At 40.1% G+C, this 19,832-nt stretch overlaps 1 protein-coding gene across 1 annotated transcript in view; it reads right to left on the bottom strand.

Annotated features, from left to right (window-relative positions):
* The window catches only part of LOC126157368 (nose resistant to fluoxetine protein 6-like), a 176,046-nt gene that overhangs the window by 142,051 nt on the left and 14,163 nt on the right, over window positions 1–19,832 (bottom strand). Inside the window, exon 2 of the mRNA XM_049916370.1 lies at window positions 18,053–18,307. Within this exon, the coding sequence (XP_049772327.1) occupies window positions 18,053–18,307 (255 nt within the window). The remainder of the gene's footprint in view (window positions 1–18,052; window positions 18,308–19,832) is intronic.

Raw genomic sequence — 19,832 nt, 5'->3', positions numbered from 1 at the left:
AGAGCTAGTGGAAGTACATTAATCAGAACTCCCTGTTTAAACTGGTCATATTTCTAGCAGCTTATCGCCAACCATATGGAGGGCTGAACTGTGTGTTGTTCTTCCTTTTAAATATGTTAAGTCTAGCTTTATCAGAGTGCCTTTACATTGTAATCATTTCTGTTTAGCATTTGTAAAACGTTTTGGTGGGGATGTTAGCTGACCCGCCTTGATATTTTCTATGGTAAATTCTGCAAAATTAAAAATGTACTTTTCCACTGTAGTAGTTACAGGCAGCCTGGTAAACAAAGTTTAACATCTAAGACTTTGTTCCTTAGCTATTTGAAGTAGGGGAGTTTACATTAGTAAGAGCTGCCCAATTCATTACTTTTGGCTAGTGTTTTACTGCAAAACATTTTAGAAGACAGCAAGTTTGAATTTTCTTCCATTTCAAAATAGAGTGTAATGACTGTTCCTGCTGCATAATTTGTACAGGTAACTGTTTGCCCATTAATTTTGGGGCAAGTAAGCCTTATTAGTTTTCTCATTCCTGTGATCAGAGCACTACTGGTTGTTAAATGCTTTCCTGGTTATCACCATATTTACTGATTGGGTAGACATTTGTTTATTTATTTGTGTTTGACTCTTAAAGGGTAATATAATGAATTATGTGCCATGCTTTGTAAAGCAGTGCACTGTTACTAGTTTTCTAAGGTTAGTTTTTAGTCTGTTGTGGTTAAAGTTGCGTGGGACCTGCCCCACCACACCGCCTGACCTGTCCTTCCAGTTATCCCTTTGTCACAGGGCTGAACTGGATCATGGTTTTACATGAAGGGGGTGGCCAATTATGTAAATATTGCAGTGGAAATTATAATTAGTTATATATTTGCATACGAACCTTGGTCTGAGAGGAGAAACTATTGCTACTAAGTCGAAGTTATGTTTCAGGATAGCAGCACTGGTATAATGGTGCCAAGAGGTTGCATGCATTTGGCCTGTCTTAAAGAGGAGCAAATTATCTATGAACTCCATATTCATGGAGCAGCTGGAGATGACAGCATTGCTGACCTGGCCATATGTTTGTTCACTGCCTTACACTGTCCACTGTGCCTGACCACTGAAAACATTGGCGAGGTAGGTCCTGCTTTGTCTGGGTTCAATGGTCCTCTCAGTATGCCCAACTATATAGAATTTTTGGAGCTTAGAGATTAGATTAGATTAATACTAGTTCCATGGATCATGAATACAATATTTCGTAATGATGTGGAACGAGTCAAATTTTCCAATACATGACATAATTAAGTTAATTTAACAATGTAATTAAGTTAATATAACAACTTTTTTATTTTTTTAAATTTTTTTATAATTTTTTGTTTGGGTTTTTTTAATTTTTTTTCTTAATTTATATCTAAAAATTCCTCTATGGAGTAGAAGGAGTTGTCATTCAGAAATTCTTTTAATTTCTTCTTAAATACTTGTTGGTTATCTGTCAGATGTTTGATACTATTTGGTGAGTGACCAAAGGCTTTAGTGGCAGTATAATTCACCCCTTTCTGTGCCAAAGTTAGATTTAATCTTGAATAGTGAAGATCATCCTTTCTCCTAGTATTTTAGTTATGCACACTGCTATTACTTTTGAATTGGGTTTGGTTGTTAATAACAAATTTCATGAGAGTATATATACTGATAAGCTACTGTGAATATCCCTAGATCCTTAAATAAATGTCTGCAGGATGATCTTAGGTGGACTCCAGCTATTATTCTGATTACACACTTTTGTGCAATAAATACTTTATTCCTCAGTGATGAATTACCCCAAAATATGATGCCATATGCAAGCAATGAGTGAAAATAGGCATAGTAAGCTAATTTACTAAGATGTTTATCACCAAAATTTGCAATGACCCTTATTGCATAAGTAGCTGAACTCAAACGTTTCAGCAGATCATCAGTGTGTTTCTTCCAATTTAATCTCTCATCAATGGACACATCTAAAAATTTTGAATTTTCTACCTTAGCTATGTGCTTCTGATTAAGGTCTATATTTATTAATGGTGTCATACCATTTACTGTACGGAACTGTATGTACTGTGTCTTATCAAAATTCAGTGAGAGTCCGTTTACAAGGAACCACTTAGTAATTTTCTGAAAGACATTATTGACAATTTCATCAGTTAATTCTTGTTTGTCAGATGTGATTACTATACTTGTATCATCAGCAAAGAGAACTAACTTTGCCTCTTCATGAATATAGAATGGCAAGTCATTAATATATATTAAGAACAACAAAGGACCCAAGACCGGTCCTTGTGGAACCCCATTCTTGATAGTTCCCCAGTTTGAGGAATGTGCTGATCTTTGCATATTATGAGAACTGCTTATTTCGACTTTCTGCACTCTTCCAGTTAGGTACAAATTAAACCATTTGTGCACTGTCCCACTCGTGCCACAATACTTGAGCTTATCTAGCAGAATTTCATGATTTACACAATCAAAAGCCTTTGAGAGATCACAAAAAGTCCCAATGGGTGGTGTTCGGTTATTCAGATCATTCAAAATTTGATTGGTGAGAGCATATATGGCATTTTCTGTTGAAAAACCTTCCTGGAAACCAAACTGACATTTTGTTAGTACTTCATTTTTACAGATATGTGAAGCTACTCCTGAATACATTACTTTCTCAAAAATTTTGGATAAAGCTGTTAGAAGGGAGATTGGACGGTAATTGTTGACATCAGATCTATCCCCTTTTTTATGCAAAGGTATAACAATAGCATATTTCAGTCTATCAGGGAAAATGCCCTGTTCCAGAGAGCTATTACACAGGTGGCTGAGAATCTTACTTATCTGCTGAGAACAAGCTTTTAGTATTTTGCTGGAAATGCCATCAATTCCATGTGAGTTTTTGCTTTTAAGCAAGTTTATTACTTTCCTAATTTCAGAGGTAAAAGTGGGTGAGATTTCAGTTGTATCAAATTGCATAGGTATGACCTCTTCCATTAACAGCCTAGCATCTTCTAATGAACACCTGGATCCTACTATATCCACAACATTTAGAAAATGATTATTAAAAATATTTTCAACTTCTGACTTTTTGTTCGTAAAGTTTTCATTCAATTTGATGGTAATACTCTCTTCCTGTGCTCTTGGTTGACCTGTTTCTCTTTTAATAATATTCCAAATTTTATTATCAGAGTTGCTGATTTCAGACATGATACACATACTTCTGGATTTTTTAATAACTTTTCTTAATATAGCACAGTAGTTTTTATAATGTTTGATAGTTTCTGGGTCACTACTCTTTCTTGCTGTCAGATACATTTCCCTTTTCCGGTTACAAGATATTTTTATACCCTTAGTAAGCCATGGTTTGTTACATGGTTTCTTACGAGTATATTTAACTATCTTCGTGAGGAAGCAGTTTTCAAATGCATTTACAAAAGTGTCATAAAATAAATTATATTTTAAATTGCCATCAGGTTCACGGTACACCTCATCCTAGTCTAACTGCTGTAGGCTTTCCCTGAAATTTGCAATTGTTAAATCACTGACTGAACATACTACTTTGGAGGACTGTTTAGTACTGCTGAATTGAGCTATGTCATATATTGTAACTAGGTGTGTGCCATGATCAGAAAGACCATTCTCAACAGGCTGAGCATTATCTGGTTAAACTTATCTTGGTCTATAAAGAAGTTATCTATCAGTGAGCTGCTATCCTTTACCACCCGAGTAGGAAAGTCAATAACGGGTGTCAAATTGAAAGAACCGAGTACTACTTCAAGGTCATTTTTCCTATTACCCTCTTTCAGAGAATCTACATTGAAGTCCCCACAAATAATAATTTGTTTCTCCCTGTCTGACAAATAGCAATCCCACACATACCCAGGTATTCTGTATTCAGGCACAACTTAAACACTGGTTTAATAGATTGCAGGATTTGAAACAACTTTAGTGCACGCCTAAACAAAGAGTAAACAGTGATCAGTTCACTAACTCACGCTAAGCAGTTCAAGCTGGGCTGGAGTGACATAGAAGCTACTGAAAAGTAGGGCTGTCTTACTTGAAATAATGCTAATGAGTCAGGTCATGGCACTGTGAGTTAAGCACATCATTATGTAGTGCTGAAATCCTTTGCAAGATTGCTGAATCTGATTTCATTCCTGTTTCAGAATTTGCCAGTGTTGTTCACAGATAAATTACTACAAGCAGTAGAGGTTTTATGGTTATTGCTATGCATTGAGAAACACATGGATGCACTTGGCATCTTGCATCACGTGATGCTTCAGTTGATGCATCCACTCACAAAAAGTATAAGTCAAAGAGTGGCTGAGGTTCTGGAATATTTGGGAACATTAGGTGACTTAAGGAGAAAGCTTGTCCAAGATATAATATCACTGCAAGTTACGGTCCAATTGATGAATAGTATGTTCTTCACATCCAGCCCCAGGGTGAGACACACCAACAATATACCAAGGAGATTTGCCCAGCAGTCACGGCATTGGAATTGTCAGTAACTAAGGAGAAAGTCATTGAAAATATTGTGGAAAGCATTAAGCCCAAAGACTGGCCATGATTGGTGTTTTTGTGAAGCCCTGCCATCTTTCCAGAGTTGGATGAATTAGTGTGTAAAATTGAGAGATTATGCTTCGCTGATGAGAAGTGGAGCTCTGAAAGACAAGTGAAATGCAAACATGTGGAAATGGTTCAGAGTGAGAGGTAAACTGTTTCTTTAGAGGCTAAAGGTTGTTTTCAATGTGGTGAAATCAAACATTTTGTGTGCCACTGTCCTCTACAGGGTAGGGAGTGACCGAACAGCTGACGCCAGAAGCATGGGCGTCCTAAGGGGTCTTTACAACCCAAACAGTGTAACCATATCAGGTCAGTAACTAGTCAGTTCTTACCTTTGTCAATCATGAACCTGTCTGTGCCCTTATAGATTCAGAAAGTAGTACTTCTCTTATTGATCATGGTTGGTATTTGGAGAGGGGCAGCACCTGTAAGTTCACTCTCTTGCTGGAAACTCAGCACAGATGTCATACTGCCAATGGGCAGTGGCTTGTCTGCCTTGGCCAGTGGCATTACTAGTAAACAAAAGGTTATTAGTTAATCTGTTATTTGGCTGTAACTTCATGCATCGAATGGGCTTAATTCTGACTAATGCTGCCACGTGGTTTTCTTTTAAATTTTTCCTGGCAATAATTTTAAGCTGTGTACTTGCTGAATGGTCCTAGGGTTTAATAGTGTCACAGTGCATGATATTCAGTTCCAGGTCAGTCATTTAGGGGAGTGCAAAGCTAAAGCTCTGTCGGAAGTACTTGGGCGCTTTCTTGATGTATTGATCAATCAACTGGGAGTCACTAACAGAATCTAGTAGAAGATCAGGTTGACAGAAGATATTCCAGTTCACCAAGCTTCATATCGGCTGTCACTACCGTAAATGAAATTTTCAAGACAGTTGATTTATAACATGCTTCACAACAGCCTGATATGATTTTCAGCTTCATCCTCTGTGACGCCCTCGTTTCTGGTACCAAAGGGGCAAACTCGTAGTTATCATTCGGTGGCGAATTATAGAATTCTCAACCAGAAAGTCATTTTAGTGTCTGTACCTCTACTGGACTTGTATAACCATTTTATCTGGTTTGCTGGGGCATGCTACTTTACTGTCTTAAGATCTGAACCAGGCCTACCACCAGATTCCTCTTATTGAAGATTCTAAGCATGTGATGGTGTTTTGCACCAAATGTGTTCTATTTTGCTAATCCATTGGTGTGGTGTGATTGCATGTCATGTCTGTTAGATTCCATTTTTGTTGATCTGAAGTGCAACTCAGTTTATAATTACTTGGTCAGTGTAGTCATGTGTAGTGCCTCCTTTTCGGAACACCTCGAGCATTTTGAGCAGGTCCTCGTTTCTGTGCAGGAAATGGGTTTGACTGTAGAACCGTCAAATATAAATGTGGCTCAGAGTGAGATCTGCTTTTTAGGAAATTTGGTCTCTAATGATGGGGTTCAAATAGACCAGGAAAGGGCCCGGGATCTTCAGAAATTTCCTCCTCCTATAAATAAGGAAGGAGTAGCCTGCTTCATCTGAATGGCAATTTTTTTTCAGAAAGTTTGTGCAAATTCTGCCCAATTTGTGGCTCCATTGAACAACTTGAAGAAGAAAGGAGTGAGTTACCAATGGGGGGAAATGGGACACAACCAATTCTGGGGTAGCTGACCTGCTTTTGCAAGAACATGATGGCGAGCATCGTCCTATAGCATATGCTTCCAGAGCCTTGTCGTCAGTGTGGTATCGATAGCTACGATGCAACAATGCAGGTGCACTCTGCTAGGTTGGCACTATGACACCGACGACAGGACCCACTAGCTGGTGCTGTGCAGCTCTACAAGTGCCTCTTCAGATTCTACCCATTTGATTCCGAGTAGACGACCAAGCAACATTGTTTCTATTTCATAGTGGGCGAGCCACAACAGATTTTGCCTTTGTAACTTTGATTGATGTACAGCTTTACACCTATCTGCTCATCTGTATGCAAAGTTAAGTAATATCAGTTGTATATGTTCATACACCATTAAAAGAGCTTTACCCTATATGCAGTACCGAGAGATTTTCACCTTTTCCTGCTCCTACTCACTTCCTACATTCGGCCTACCCTTCAGTTTACAGGAGCAGTCCCACGCGCCACCTACCAGGTGGGATACAAAAGTTGCCGATGAGGATGTCGCCTTTTTTTCCTCTGTTTCTTTTTTGTTCAGTAATGCTTTAGCTTTCTTACTTTGCCTGTGTTCATCGGTGTATGAATCCTTCTCCCATTCGCTATAAGGTTTTATTTTGTGTAAACCATGGCTTCGCTGCAGGAACAGGCTTTGCTGTCCGATCTTGCACGTTTTCAGGGTCAGCAAACGACATGCTGCTTGCTGCCATAAATGGAGTGGTCACACTACAAACTGCAGCTACTTTGGCGCCTCTGACACCACCGCCTGTACCAATGCCAATGACGCCTCCAGTGCTGCCATTTCATACCTTCAATCCTGATGTTGAACGCTGGCAAGAAACATCGCCCAGTTCGAGGCACACTTCGCAGCACACGACATGCCAGGTACAGAGCGGCTTGCGTTTTTCATCGCCAATGTGGGTGTTGTGTTATACCATGTGCTCGTAAAATTGTTTCCTACCACCCACCCAGAAACTAAAACTTATGCCGAAGTGATTGATGCTTTGAACTCCCACTTCCATGACAGTGTAAATGTGGTAGCTGCACGCTATAAATTCTTTTGCCTCTGGCATAGTCCTACTCAGTCCAATAAATCTTGGTTAGAAGACCTTCAGGGACTAACTTCTGATTGTGACTTCAATTGCTCATGTGGACGCTCATATGTAGATATAATGATTAGAGATGCTATTGCGCAGAATGTGGTGGATCACCGCATCCGCAAGCAAATCCTCAAATTTAAAAACCCGTCTTTGCAGGAAGTAGTGGACCTGCTAGACAGACAAGATACATTAGACATGGCTATTTCCACGTTCGACATGACCCTAGGTGCGTGTACTGTTAGCGCAGCACAACATGTGCCCACCCACCTGGTCCCAGCACAGCACAGCATGCCATGCCGCACCACTCGTGCACAAGTAAACAAATTTCAAGCACAGCATGAAGAAGTTTTTATTTTTATTTGGAGCAGCGGCATTTGGTCCTCAAAACCAACAATCAGGCTTTGACCAGGGTGCTGGCTGGACCCAGGACATATTGCAAGTTTGGCTGTGCGTATTTTGGGGAGAAGACAGTCAGGCAGTGGACTCCCTCAGCCAAATGTTCCAGGAACACAAAATTGAGCAGCTGGCATTTCAGGGGTCTTTAGGCACTGAAGTGATTTCTGTAGTTTTAATAGGGAAACCCAAGCTCTTCAGGAACTTAATGGAGAAGCAAAGCCAGTATCTGTTAATTCAGGGGTCAAACAGAGGCTTTTTGTTGGGGACATGTGCCACACTATAAATTAGGAAAAGGTGTTGTGTGTCATAAGACCAAGAGTGATTAAGTGCTTTAAGATCTGTTTATCTGAGGAGTTAGTTCTGGATATCTTTAAATATTTGCATAGTTTCCTGATATGTGGGCATTTGGGTGTGAATAAAACCTTGATAAAAATTAAGCAGTAGCTGATTTGGCCCACTATGCATAAAGGCATGTGTAAATTAGTGAAGCAATGCGAAGATTGTAGGGTTGCCAATTCTGATTCCAATCCTAGGCAAGAGTTACTTCAGTCCATGGAAAAAAAAGTTCATTGATTATGCTGGACCACTCCTATGAACAAAAGTTGGGAATTGTTATGTCCATGGCTTAACATAGACTTTAATTTGGCCCATCACGAAGTTTTGAATACAATACCTGCATTGTTTATGTTGAGCTACCCTCTCAATTCCCTGCTCATCAGTTTGTGGTCTGCAAATGACCTTTTGGAAGACAAAATCACTACTGAGGTCATTCAGCTAAACTGGAAGAGAGCCAGGAAGAACACTGAGCTCACACAATGAAGGCTAGCATGGCAATGTAATAAGTGCCCCTGAGCAAGCCAGGTGAAAGTTGGTTACTGTGTCTTCATCACTATTTTTCGTGACCAGGAACAGGGCAATACAACTATACCTGGTAAGTTGGTTCCTTGCTCTAGCGGACCCTGTTACGTCATCCAAGTGTTAAACCCCATCAGCCTCTTGGAGCACAACCTTGTAATGGGCAAGGTTTCCAGGATCTACATTTCTCAGGTTAAAATGACTTAAGCCCATTTCTCCATTCTTTGGGTGATGGGGGGGGGGGGGGGGTTTAAAGTTAGAATGGGGGAGCTTGAACTGTGCTGGCTTGCACCAATCCATTGATCACCAGATTGCAAGAGCGGGGTACGATATTTGGTGGTTCTCCATGCAAGATGCTTTGACCGGCACAAAGTGTGACAGAACTGGTGGGCTGAACTGGAAGGAGCACTTCTGGGGCATGTGGCTGGTTTACCTCTGCTGTCTGGAGCTTTGAAAAACAGTGCAAAGTTAGTAGTTTTCAAAGGTTAGTTCTCAGTTTGTTGTAGTTCACATTGTGGAGTACCTGCCCCATCCACTAGCACACCTGTGGGTGTCCAAACCACCCACATTATCCACTGGGTAATCCCACCTGTTGCAGGGTTGAATTGTATTGGTATAACTGCTCCTGGGTCTGAACGTATCTCACCTATGGACCTGACACATTGTTTATGTTACTTCTGTTCATGCCAAATCTTCTGCAATCACTTAACGTATTATATTTAAAATTAATTTGAAAGTTTAGTAAATGTTAAGGTTTTGATTATTAATATGCATTTTGGCTGATTTCAGATACCCATTAATATTTGACACATTGCATAGCTTCTTAATTGTTTAAAAGCTCTTTTTTATGTTAACTGTAATCTCATTTCCTCATTAATATTCAGCAAGTTTTTTAATTTCTTAATTATTTTTAAAAGCTATTTTACTGACACAAGTTGTTAGCTTTTATTTAAATCAAAGATTACACATATTTTCAACTGTAAACACTGCTTTCTTGTCTCCCGGTCTTTCCCTACCACTCGACAGCGTATTAAGCTGCTTTAGGGTACCTATGCCTAGTTCAACTTCAACAAATGATACTAATTCTTGGATCTTTCTTTGGATGCTCCTACAATTTACGAAAATCATATTGCCCGCCGCGGTGGTCTTGTGGTTCTAGGCACGCAGTCCGGAACCGTGCGACTGCTACGGTCGCAGGTTCGAATCCTGCCTCGGGCATGGATGTGTGTGATGTCCTTAGGTTAGTTAGGTTTAAGTAGTTCTAAGTTCTAGGGGACTGATGACCACAGCTGTTAAGTCCCATAGTGCTCAGAGCCATTTGAAAATCATATTAACCTTTTCTATATCAGATCTGTGAGGACAAGCACTCTCTGAGTTCATTGTGGCTGATGTAACTTATATTTTGGCAGTCAGTTTGTATCTGATCCTAAGGAGGGAGAGGGGGGAAGGTGGAGTTATGTAACCTACAAAAAAAACCATGTGCAGACCACACATGCTACCCTAGCAGCCACTTCACACATGTAGTGCACACCTAACAAATTGGGGGGATTCCTAAACGTCCGCACCCAATAGTGGAGGTTGAGGAATTCATATCTGATGCCATTGCAGAGTTGTCTGAGCCTCTAGTTTAGACCTTCCACTCTGCTCCAGACCAGAGGACCAAGACTAGCTCTGGGTACAATGTTACATATATTCAGCTTAGCTTGTGTCCTGCATTGTGTCAACATGTCACCATTTGGAGCTGGTTGTACCCAGGGCACTTGATAGCTGCCAACAGAGCCTCGTCCACATCATGGATGAGATTGCCGACAATCATATCAAGTGCACACTGGCATTCTTCCCTGCCTGCATGCTGTTTTGCTGAGAAGCTCCATTACTCACCTAATGATGGAGCTCCCAATGACTAGCATATCTGTGCACTTTTCTGAACTGTTCAGGAAAAGCAGTTGTTGCACAAAAGGAGAGGCTGGTTCAACAGTATTATCAACACTGAGCGTCACCTCATACCTGTTGATACAAGCAAGGAGCCGCCCATTCCCTCTTTTGCCTTTCACCCAGTGACATGTGAGCCCACCACTGTCCACCACTCAGTCTCAAGTGAAGATGAATCAGTCAGATGCTGCGTATCAGAAGACACAGCAATGACCAGGTCACTGGTGGATTCGAACGGCACCATAGGCGCCACAGTTCTTATCACTGGCACCTGAGGCCACCATGGCTTTGAGCAGCAGCCAGAAGCCTGCTTACCAAAGCCAGCACAGCCTCTAGCTGTTTATGGCCAGCAGCTAATTCTCCTTGTGCTTGCATGTATGATATTACAGTGCCATGTTATTCTGAATTACCTATGCAATGTTCCTTTGCACAGGCACGCATGCATGTCCGAAGGAACACTGTGTCATGATTATGATTAATTAAACAAGCAATATAGTATTTATCTGCTGGCAAGCTTTTCATGTAAAATGTCTCATCTGTATGGGAATAAACATAATGGGTGTGCGAGTACAGGTTGTCGACACATGGTTGAGGACACATGGAAGTTTGGATCCGGCCACGAATCGTGGTGGTAATGATAAGGCAACCACTCATGATAAGCGGGACATCCAGGTTCGAGTACTGGTCTGACACAAATTTTCATTGTCATCATTCCATTATACAGCTAATGGTAGTCCACATTCACAAATGTGAATGCATATCATGTGATTCTCCTTGTGTCCTCTTACAACGAGCACAGCCCCTAACCATATTGTACTGTGTCAAAAACTGAATAAGGTCTCATAAATACAAACAAAGAAGTAAGGAGTACCTGAAAAAGTATAAACAGACCCCAGCAAAAGAGAAAAATTATCCAACTGTGGTGCCTCTGAAGTGAAAAGTTCAAGCCGCTATATGAACACTAATTCACTGAATGCAACTATACAGTACACAGGGAGGCAACAAATTGAAAGTACAAACCATCTCCCGCAACATATGACCTACTTGACTGTAGCACTGTAAGTGACATAAATCTACACTACACAAGAAAACAAAAACCAGTTCTAGTGCCTCTTTGAGGGCACTGAAGGCGATATTATATTATCAGTCACAATATGAAAAGTGCAAGTTGCTATGAGGTGTGTGAGAGAAGTATTGAGACTTATTTTTTATTTACCAAAGTTTTTACTTTTTTCAAACAACAATATTCAAAGCAGTTCCCTACAGCAGCTATACACTGGCGAGTCATTGTTCCCAGTCTTGGTAGCAGCACTGAAAGACTTCACTTGGCAGGGCCTTAAACATGTCAGTCACATTCTTTTGAATGTTCTCCAGGATCCCAAAATTACATCCTTTTAAGACATTTTCAATTTCAGCAAAAGAAAAATGTCACTAAGGCTCATATAATGTAAATAGAGGTGCCATGGAACCACAGGAACGTCTTTTGAGGTCAAAAATTTCATGATGGAAGTGGCTATTTGACATGGTGTATTGTCATGATGCAGCATTCACTCATCTGCAGTGTGCAAATCTTCAGTCAAACTTTGATGTACGGTGAAAGTGTTTAAGTTTAACAGGTCACCCATCATCCTCATTGTTAAATGTTGGTCTGATCCCACAAAAGCACACGCATATTCAGCATTTTCATTGCTTTTGAAGCTGAATGTCCCCCTTAGTGAGGTTCATCTACAACATGTTCTTGGCCTTCCAAAAACGTTTGTACTAGCAAAAAAATTGTGCTCTTGATACCCACAGACCAATCTAACCCACTAACCTGTTCCAGCTTTCCAAGATCACACTCACGGATTCACCACATTTAACATAAAACTCAATTGCATAACATTTTATAAATTCTGATGTTCCATTTTTGTAATACACAACAGTACAGCTTCATTAATGGTGCTCTCAAAAATCACATGATGGCTGTACACAGCTGAAACACGGACTGAGCCTCTGGAAGAAATGAACACACTGCTCTAAGCAAGTACAACAATGCAGAGTTGCCAGACCTCCCACAGTGTTGTCAGTCTCATTATTTTTTTTTCACACACCTCATATATAAACACTAACTCACTGAACACACCTGCATAGCACACAGGGAGACAACAAACATTTTTGGCCTGAGTGACTACCTATCCAAGAATATGATGCCATAGTAAACAAATACAGAGAAAGTAAAGCAACCTTTTGACTTTTTCATCTCCAAAATCTGATATTATCCCTAACACAGAAGTTGTAGAACTCACCCTTTAAGAAAATTTGTAACATGTGACTTCAAATTCATGTTCTTAACAGTGTAAATAGCTAAGAATGTGGACTATCCTGTTTTATTTATTAATGTACTCTCATGCATTATTAATAATGGTTTGGTCAGGCCTAGAAGGAGTGATTTACACATATTGTGCTTTATCTAAATTCAGTACTGCCCATTTGCAGAGAACTAGTTACTAATTTCCAATGAATAGTATTTATTTTTTCAAGTGTTGAAGTTATTCCATATTAACTTTATAATACTTAAATCATCAGCTAAGAGATTTCTACTTCTTGCATATGATGGAAAATCATTTATGTGTAATGAGAACAAGAGCAGACGCAATATCAATCTCTGTGGTACATGCAAAGTGAATATTTTCCATTCTGAAGATGCTGTTTTATTGTGTACACCAATGCATTTCTCAATGCAATGCTCTGCATTCTTTTAGTCAGATTGGGTGAAAACAAGTTAGCAGCAAGATCTATGATACCACACTGAGCTTCTCTTTAAGAATACTGTGTACCCCAAAAATGAATGCTTTTAACAATTCACAGAAAATACCAGATTGCGATATTTTCAACTGAAATTTTGTATAATCTAATTCCTGAACTGAAAAATAGCATGTTCTGTGGAGGAGCCCTTTTGAAACCCAAACTGGCACTACCTGTTTTATTTTGAGAGAGGTTTGTTATGGTTCTGGCATAAATAGTCTTTTTTCCATTCTCTTAAAGAAGGAGATACGTAATGGGACTGGTCAGTAATAACAAACGTCTCTCTACTACCACTCTCATAAAATGGTCTGACAATATCATATTTCAGTTTGTCTGGAAATATTGCATATGTGACTGAAAACATTATACACATGTGAAAAACAGGAATTTATTGAAAATTTTTCATCCTGCCAGTGAAGGAATATGTTTTCAGATCATAAATGTAGTTCTCTGTCAATATCCCTGCTTATATCAATGCACTTTGTTGCATACTTCGCCCAAAAATGGATGTGTCCCAGAAGAGAGATTTTGTAAGGTCATCAAACTACCCATATACTTACAGCTCCCATAATCTAGACACTTGTGCCTATGAGGACAGACATATAGTTTGCTCATCTGTGATGTCACATAGTTTGAGTCAAGAAATGGGCTTGTTTGCAGCAAGACTAATATCTACACGAACAATGCGAAGGCATCAGGAGTACCATGGACTGTTAGCAAAGTGACCATTGTTGTGGGTTCCTTTGACAGAGCAGCAGCGAGATGTGACTGACAGCACTGCACTCAGGGACAGCACGTGTCACTAAAATGGCCCATTGTCACCTTTCCAGGGGAATCCTTGTTCTGCATGAAGAATCGCAATGAAAGTATCAATATCCAAGGAAAACAAACATTGTCAGATAATATTTATCATCGTTATATTGGCCCAGAATCTGGCACAATGCTATGGGATGCCACTGACTACACAAAACAGTCATCTCTGTTTCACATAGATGGTAATTTGGAAAGCAGCCATTACATTTCTGAAGTGTTAATGTTGGTGGTTATGTCCTGTCTTTGAGGTCTTATGATGTTATCTTTCAACATAATAACATAAGATCATATGTTGCCTGTGTTATCCTGACCTATTTCAGCACAAACAATGTTAGACTGTTGCCATGGCCAGTATGTTCATCAGATCTCATACACGCTGAAAACATCTGATTATGCTTTACTGAGAGACTGGTTTGCCACTGCACTTCAGCTGTTGTGATTCATGAAGTCTAGAAGTGATTGAAGCAGTGTGGAATGGCATACCCATATCTGTCATCCAAGATCTGTTCAACTATATGCCCAGCTGGCTTAAAGCTATTTGTGTGTACTAAATTTCACAACCTGTATACTTCCAAATCAGTTACAAATTTAATAATAAATTTTTACTGCTGCACCACATACAATAAGTAATATTTCATTATTTTCTGTCCTTCCTGGACAGCTGTGAACTTTGATGATGAAATATCTACCACCTCAATGTAGGTATATCCTTCCTTTACACCCAAGTGTTACTCATTTATATAGGTTTTTAGAACTTAAATTTTAGAAACTGTAACTGAAATGCATAAATTGGTCATATGAATGTGTTTTTTGTAAAAGATGTGTACACATCAAGGATGTAATATGTTCTCACTTTCTTTAAAATTTAGCTACACATAATTCATAGATTAGTAATCACTGATTCATTTGTTACCTGATGATTGCACTTTTCCATCAATCATTAAAACTTATGCTACACATCTGAATAAAATGTGGCCTAAAGAATTGCTTCCAACGTCATAGAGAGCAAAAATACTTGTTCTCAAACTGAAGAAAGTGAAATAGTCCCCCTGCCAAACCTGGTCTTATGGATCAATCGTGACCTTGTGTGTCTGGAAAAAACTGGAACCTATTATTGAAGCATTAATGAAATGGGTAGTTGCAACAAAATTACTTTTTGTAAAGTACCCAAAAAAGTTTTGGAAAAGAATAAGAAATATGTGATAACCACCTAGTACCAATGTTTGGCGCATTGGCTGCAGTCGTTGGAAGCTGCTTCCGCATTTCAGTCTTCCTCAACACTATTTCTACATGATATATGCCTGTACTCATCAATCCCTGCAGCATTTCATCCTGGAGATTAGGTTGGGAGATCATACCATAGCAGTAATCTCTACTGCACACTTCTTTAAAGTAAATTACAACCCACATCAGACAGATGCTAGAATGTGCACTGACCCATAATCTAAGAGGCACAGAGACCAAGACCCTGCAACTACAAGATTTCCATATACAGTGTATCACAATTAATAGTGGCCGCTTGGGGCACCAGGCTAAGAGGGGAGCCCAGGTGCAAAATTTGTATACAGTGCATTTCATAATTGGTAGCAAACGATTAGTAACTTGCGTGGAAAAATGTTCTTGAACTGGCCGTCCTTAGAAGTACCCTGACTGGCCTATTTCAAAGACAGACGCACAGCTTAAGATAGTCACCCAACCTGCCCCTGCATGTAGACAACCTGTGCGTCTGAACTGCTTATAGTGTGGTCCTGAAGCCCAATGACTATACTACTTATAGCAACTCACAGCGGCCCAAAATTGTGATGGATCATTGCAGTAAACAGGATGTATTAGCTATGGGCCACTGGGGGGCGCCACTAATCACTTGATGGGGTGCTTGCACACACAGTACGCCACTATGGCATCTGCTGTCAGCCTTTCAATATCTTCCCTACCCCAATATAGGCTGCATCGTACTTGGTACAGTACATAGTGACACTGTTAATTTCTTAATAAATATGGAAATACCAAATAACTGTGTATTTTAACAAACAAAAGTGGACTATATTGTGCTTTATAAATAAACATGTTTAAATAACTTATTATTAGCTGCTAGTTATTTGCCTGTGTCACCCAAAAATCACATTTATCAACAAAAACATTGAAAAACATTGGCGATGGTTGTATTTCTTTAAAAAATGCTCAAAATTCTAACATTAGTGGCCCAAATGGTGCGATATCGCCCAATCTGGTCACTCAGGCAGTACTCATCTATGAAAACTAGTTCCGGCATGGAACAACAGAGAGTGGAAGGCATATGTGATAATGTCACATTCTGCAGGTTGGTGTTTTTAAAAGATTTTTTTCAGCAGGTTGCTTGAATTCGTTTGAGCCGGCTGCGTCCCTGCATCCGCTCCCTCACCTCCTTCCCCCCCTTCTGTCCATACTCTACTTATGCCTTTGTAACACTATAATAACTGAAGCGTTTTCAGATGTTATATGAGTATCTTCAAACTGTAATGTTTTAAGTTACAGAAATAATTGTATAAAAAAATTTTTTGTTACTTTTACAACAGTACTTATCTTGATTTGGAGAACATTTGTTTATTTCTTGGGTAGACAGTATTATTTAGTTTTAATATTAGTTTGCATAAGATTTCGACCATATGCATAGTTCAGCAACATTTACATTGTAAGGCAACTAGCGATAGTCATTTTGAACTATGTGCACAAACATAGATCGTGTGTGAAACGGCGATATATCATGTCTTCAAATTTTACTAAAAGAAAGAAGTTCTACAGTGAAATGTCTTATTCAATATATCATTGGAAAAGTGATCCCAGTTGTCAGAACTAACAACTCTAAAGTATTTGTAAATAAATGTCATATAAGAAATAATGAGTGTTGTATATCACAGAGGAGTTTATTTGAATCAAAGCCTCTACAATCACATTATGATCGACGAATGCAAACTCACTTGTGAGGTCGCATACATTAAAAGTCTAGATGCAATCAATATGTGAATCAATGTTAAGATTGGAAAACTGCAGCTCATAGTAACTGTGTGCTCCATTTTGTTTTATAAATAAATTTGGTTGCTGTAGTTTCAAGTTGACTGTTGAAATAATAATTTACAACTTAATTTAAGATTGAATTGAGGAACTTGGGATGCTTTGGTGTGTTGAAGGGATTCTGACTTGGTTTCAGATAAGCAGGAAACTTAAATATAAGGAGAAAGGTAGCTATTGTCAAAAGAGGCTTGAATTCTTTAACGTTATATGTTGTACAGTCCAACATTAAGATTCTTCTGCTCCACAATAGTGAACCTTATGTTAGAAGAAAAAAAATGGTTCAAATGGCTCTGAGCACTATGGGACTTAACTTCTGAGGTCATCAGTCCCCTAGAACTTAGGACTACTTAAACCTAACTAACCTAAGGACATCACACACATCCATGCCCGAGGCAGGATTCGAACCTGCGACGGTAGCGGTCGCGCGGTTCGGACTGAAGCGCCTAGAACCGCTCGGCCACTCCGGCCTGATTACGTTAGAAGACTGAGCTGTATCTTGTTAGCGAAGAGGCAATACATTATATTAGAATTTTAATTCGTTTAGTGATAAAGTGACGTCATCATATTGCCAAATAAAGAAACGTTTAATTGTGCGTCTGTGTATTTCTCATATATATATAGCGGATACGTTTTCAGTGACATACTGATTTTCCATGGGCCCTCCACGGAGCCGAGCATTCGTGAAAGTATGGTGGGTAAGGTGAATAGTGTGATGTCAAAGTTCATTCTGGAGCCTATGTTTCTCGTGGGCTCCAGAGCGCTGCCATTTGCCCTCGATTAATAATGGCATAAATCGATCTTCCGTACGGAACCTTACAGGCTATAGAGTGTATTTGGTATTTCGCCTGACTGCACCGAACTAGCAGTGATGCTGCCACACTTTGGGCAGGTGGATAGGAAGTAATGGCGAGTAGCCTACCTGTATCTTGAGCCAGGCTGACTGTTGTTGGTGGAACTCACTGCTGTGGACATCCCGCGGTAGCGGCTGCGGCTGCAGTGGCTTCAGCTTGATGCTAGGCAGGCAGTACTGGCCGCGCAGGTCGTGCCAGCTGACAGACAGGCATTGGTCGAAGTGGCCCAGCTGGTGGTTCGACCCAGACAGTACGCCCCATGGTGCCTTCACCGATGCATCGTACACTGTAATCGAACACGTTTCTCTGAGCTCCGAGGCAATCTTGACACATGTAAAATAGCATAGCTATAACACACTGACTGTCTGAAGATTCTGTAGAGGACCGATTCAACAGCCGCCGGCCGGGGTGGCCGAGCGGTTCTAGGCGCTACCGTCTGGAACCAAGCGATCGCTACAGTCGCAGGTTCGAATCCTGCCTCAGGCATGGTTGTGTGTGATGTCCTTAGATTAGTTAGGTTTAAGTAGTTCTAAGTTCTAGGGGACTGATGACCTCAGCAGTTAAGTCCCATAGTGCTTAGAGCCATTTGAACCATTTTTGATTCAATAGCCAGAAGTCCTTACTAAAGGTCCCAATTCCTCTATCACCTACGTCCTTTCTCACTTGGTTTATAAATTCTGGTAATGTGGCGCTCCCCACCGAATGAAGTGGCGTAGTGGAAAGACAGTGGAATCGCATTCGGGAGGAATCTCAATCCACGCGACCAGTTTTAGCTTTTCTGTGGTTTCCCAAAATTTTTCGTGGCAAATGCCGAGATGGTTGGAATTTTCTGATACATCATTCAAAAATAGCTGAGTGCACCTCCACAGTCTTCCAGTTTAAAATGGTTGACTCTTTATGGACCATATTAGTGCCACGCGTTATTAGAACCCGTCACAATCCCAGTAAAAGGCTTATCTAGACGAGAGCGGTGTAAAATCCCAATGGAGAATGGGTATTGCGAGAAACTATCTACTAAATATTACATACGAGGGCTATTCAGAAAGTAGGGAACGTTTTGGCAATAATAAAAACTAATTACAAGAAATACATATATTGTATACATCTTAAAGAGTGATTGACATACTACTTTTCCATATAGTCAAACAATGAGGCACTTATCATTGCGGTGGACAAGCTTTGAATGACCTTCGTCGTAAAATCCTGCCGCCTGAGACTTCAGCCAGTGAGTCACGCCCATGTGGAGTTCCGTGTCGTCAACAAAGCACTGCGTTGCAAGCCATTTCTTCACCTTGGGAAAGATGTGGAAGTCGCTGGGTGCAAGATCGGGGCTGTAGGGCAGATGATGGAAAATTTCTCAATTGAATGAATTAAGGAGTTCTTTAGTGCAGTTTGCCATGTGAGGTCGGGCATTGTCGTGCAAAAGCAAAATTTTGGACGTCAGCTTTCCTCGGTGTTTGTTTTGAACTGCCCTTGTAAGGTTGTGCAAAGTTTGACAGTACCGGTCAGAATTTATGGTTGCTCCACATTCGAGAAAATCAATAAGAAGCACACCTTGCCTATCCCAAAACACTGTCGCCATCAACTTCCTTGTTGACATGGTTTGCAAACATTTTCTTGGTTTTGGGGGGAACCTTGTGTGCCCCCACTCCATGGAATGTAATTTTGTCTCGCAATTGAAGTGTTTCACCTAAGTCTTGTCACCAGTTACGATTCGATCCAGTAATGACTCAACATGTTTGTGGTAGGCCTCTAGAAAGGTCATCGTTGCCCCCATCCACTGTTCTTTATGGTCTTCTGTAAGCATTTTGGGCACCCATCGTGCACAAAATTTGTGGTGGCCTAGCT

The sequence above is a fragment of the Schistocerca cancellata genome, chromosome 2 (genome assembly GCF_023864275.1).
Source record: "Schistocerca cancellata isolate TAMUIC-IGC-003103 chromosome 2, iqSchCanc2.1, whole genome shotgun sequence".
In the NCBI taxonomy this organism is placed as follows: Eukaryota; Metazoa; Arthropoda; class Insecta; order Orthoptera; family Acrididae; genus Schistocerca; species Schistocerca cancellata.
Note: the sequence above shows the minus strand (reverse complement) of the source record. Positions and strands in the feature narration are given on the sequence as shown.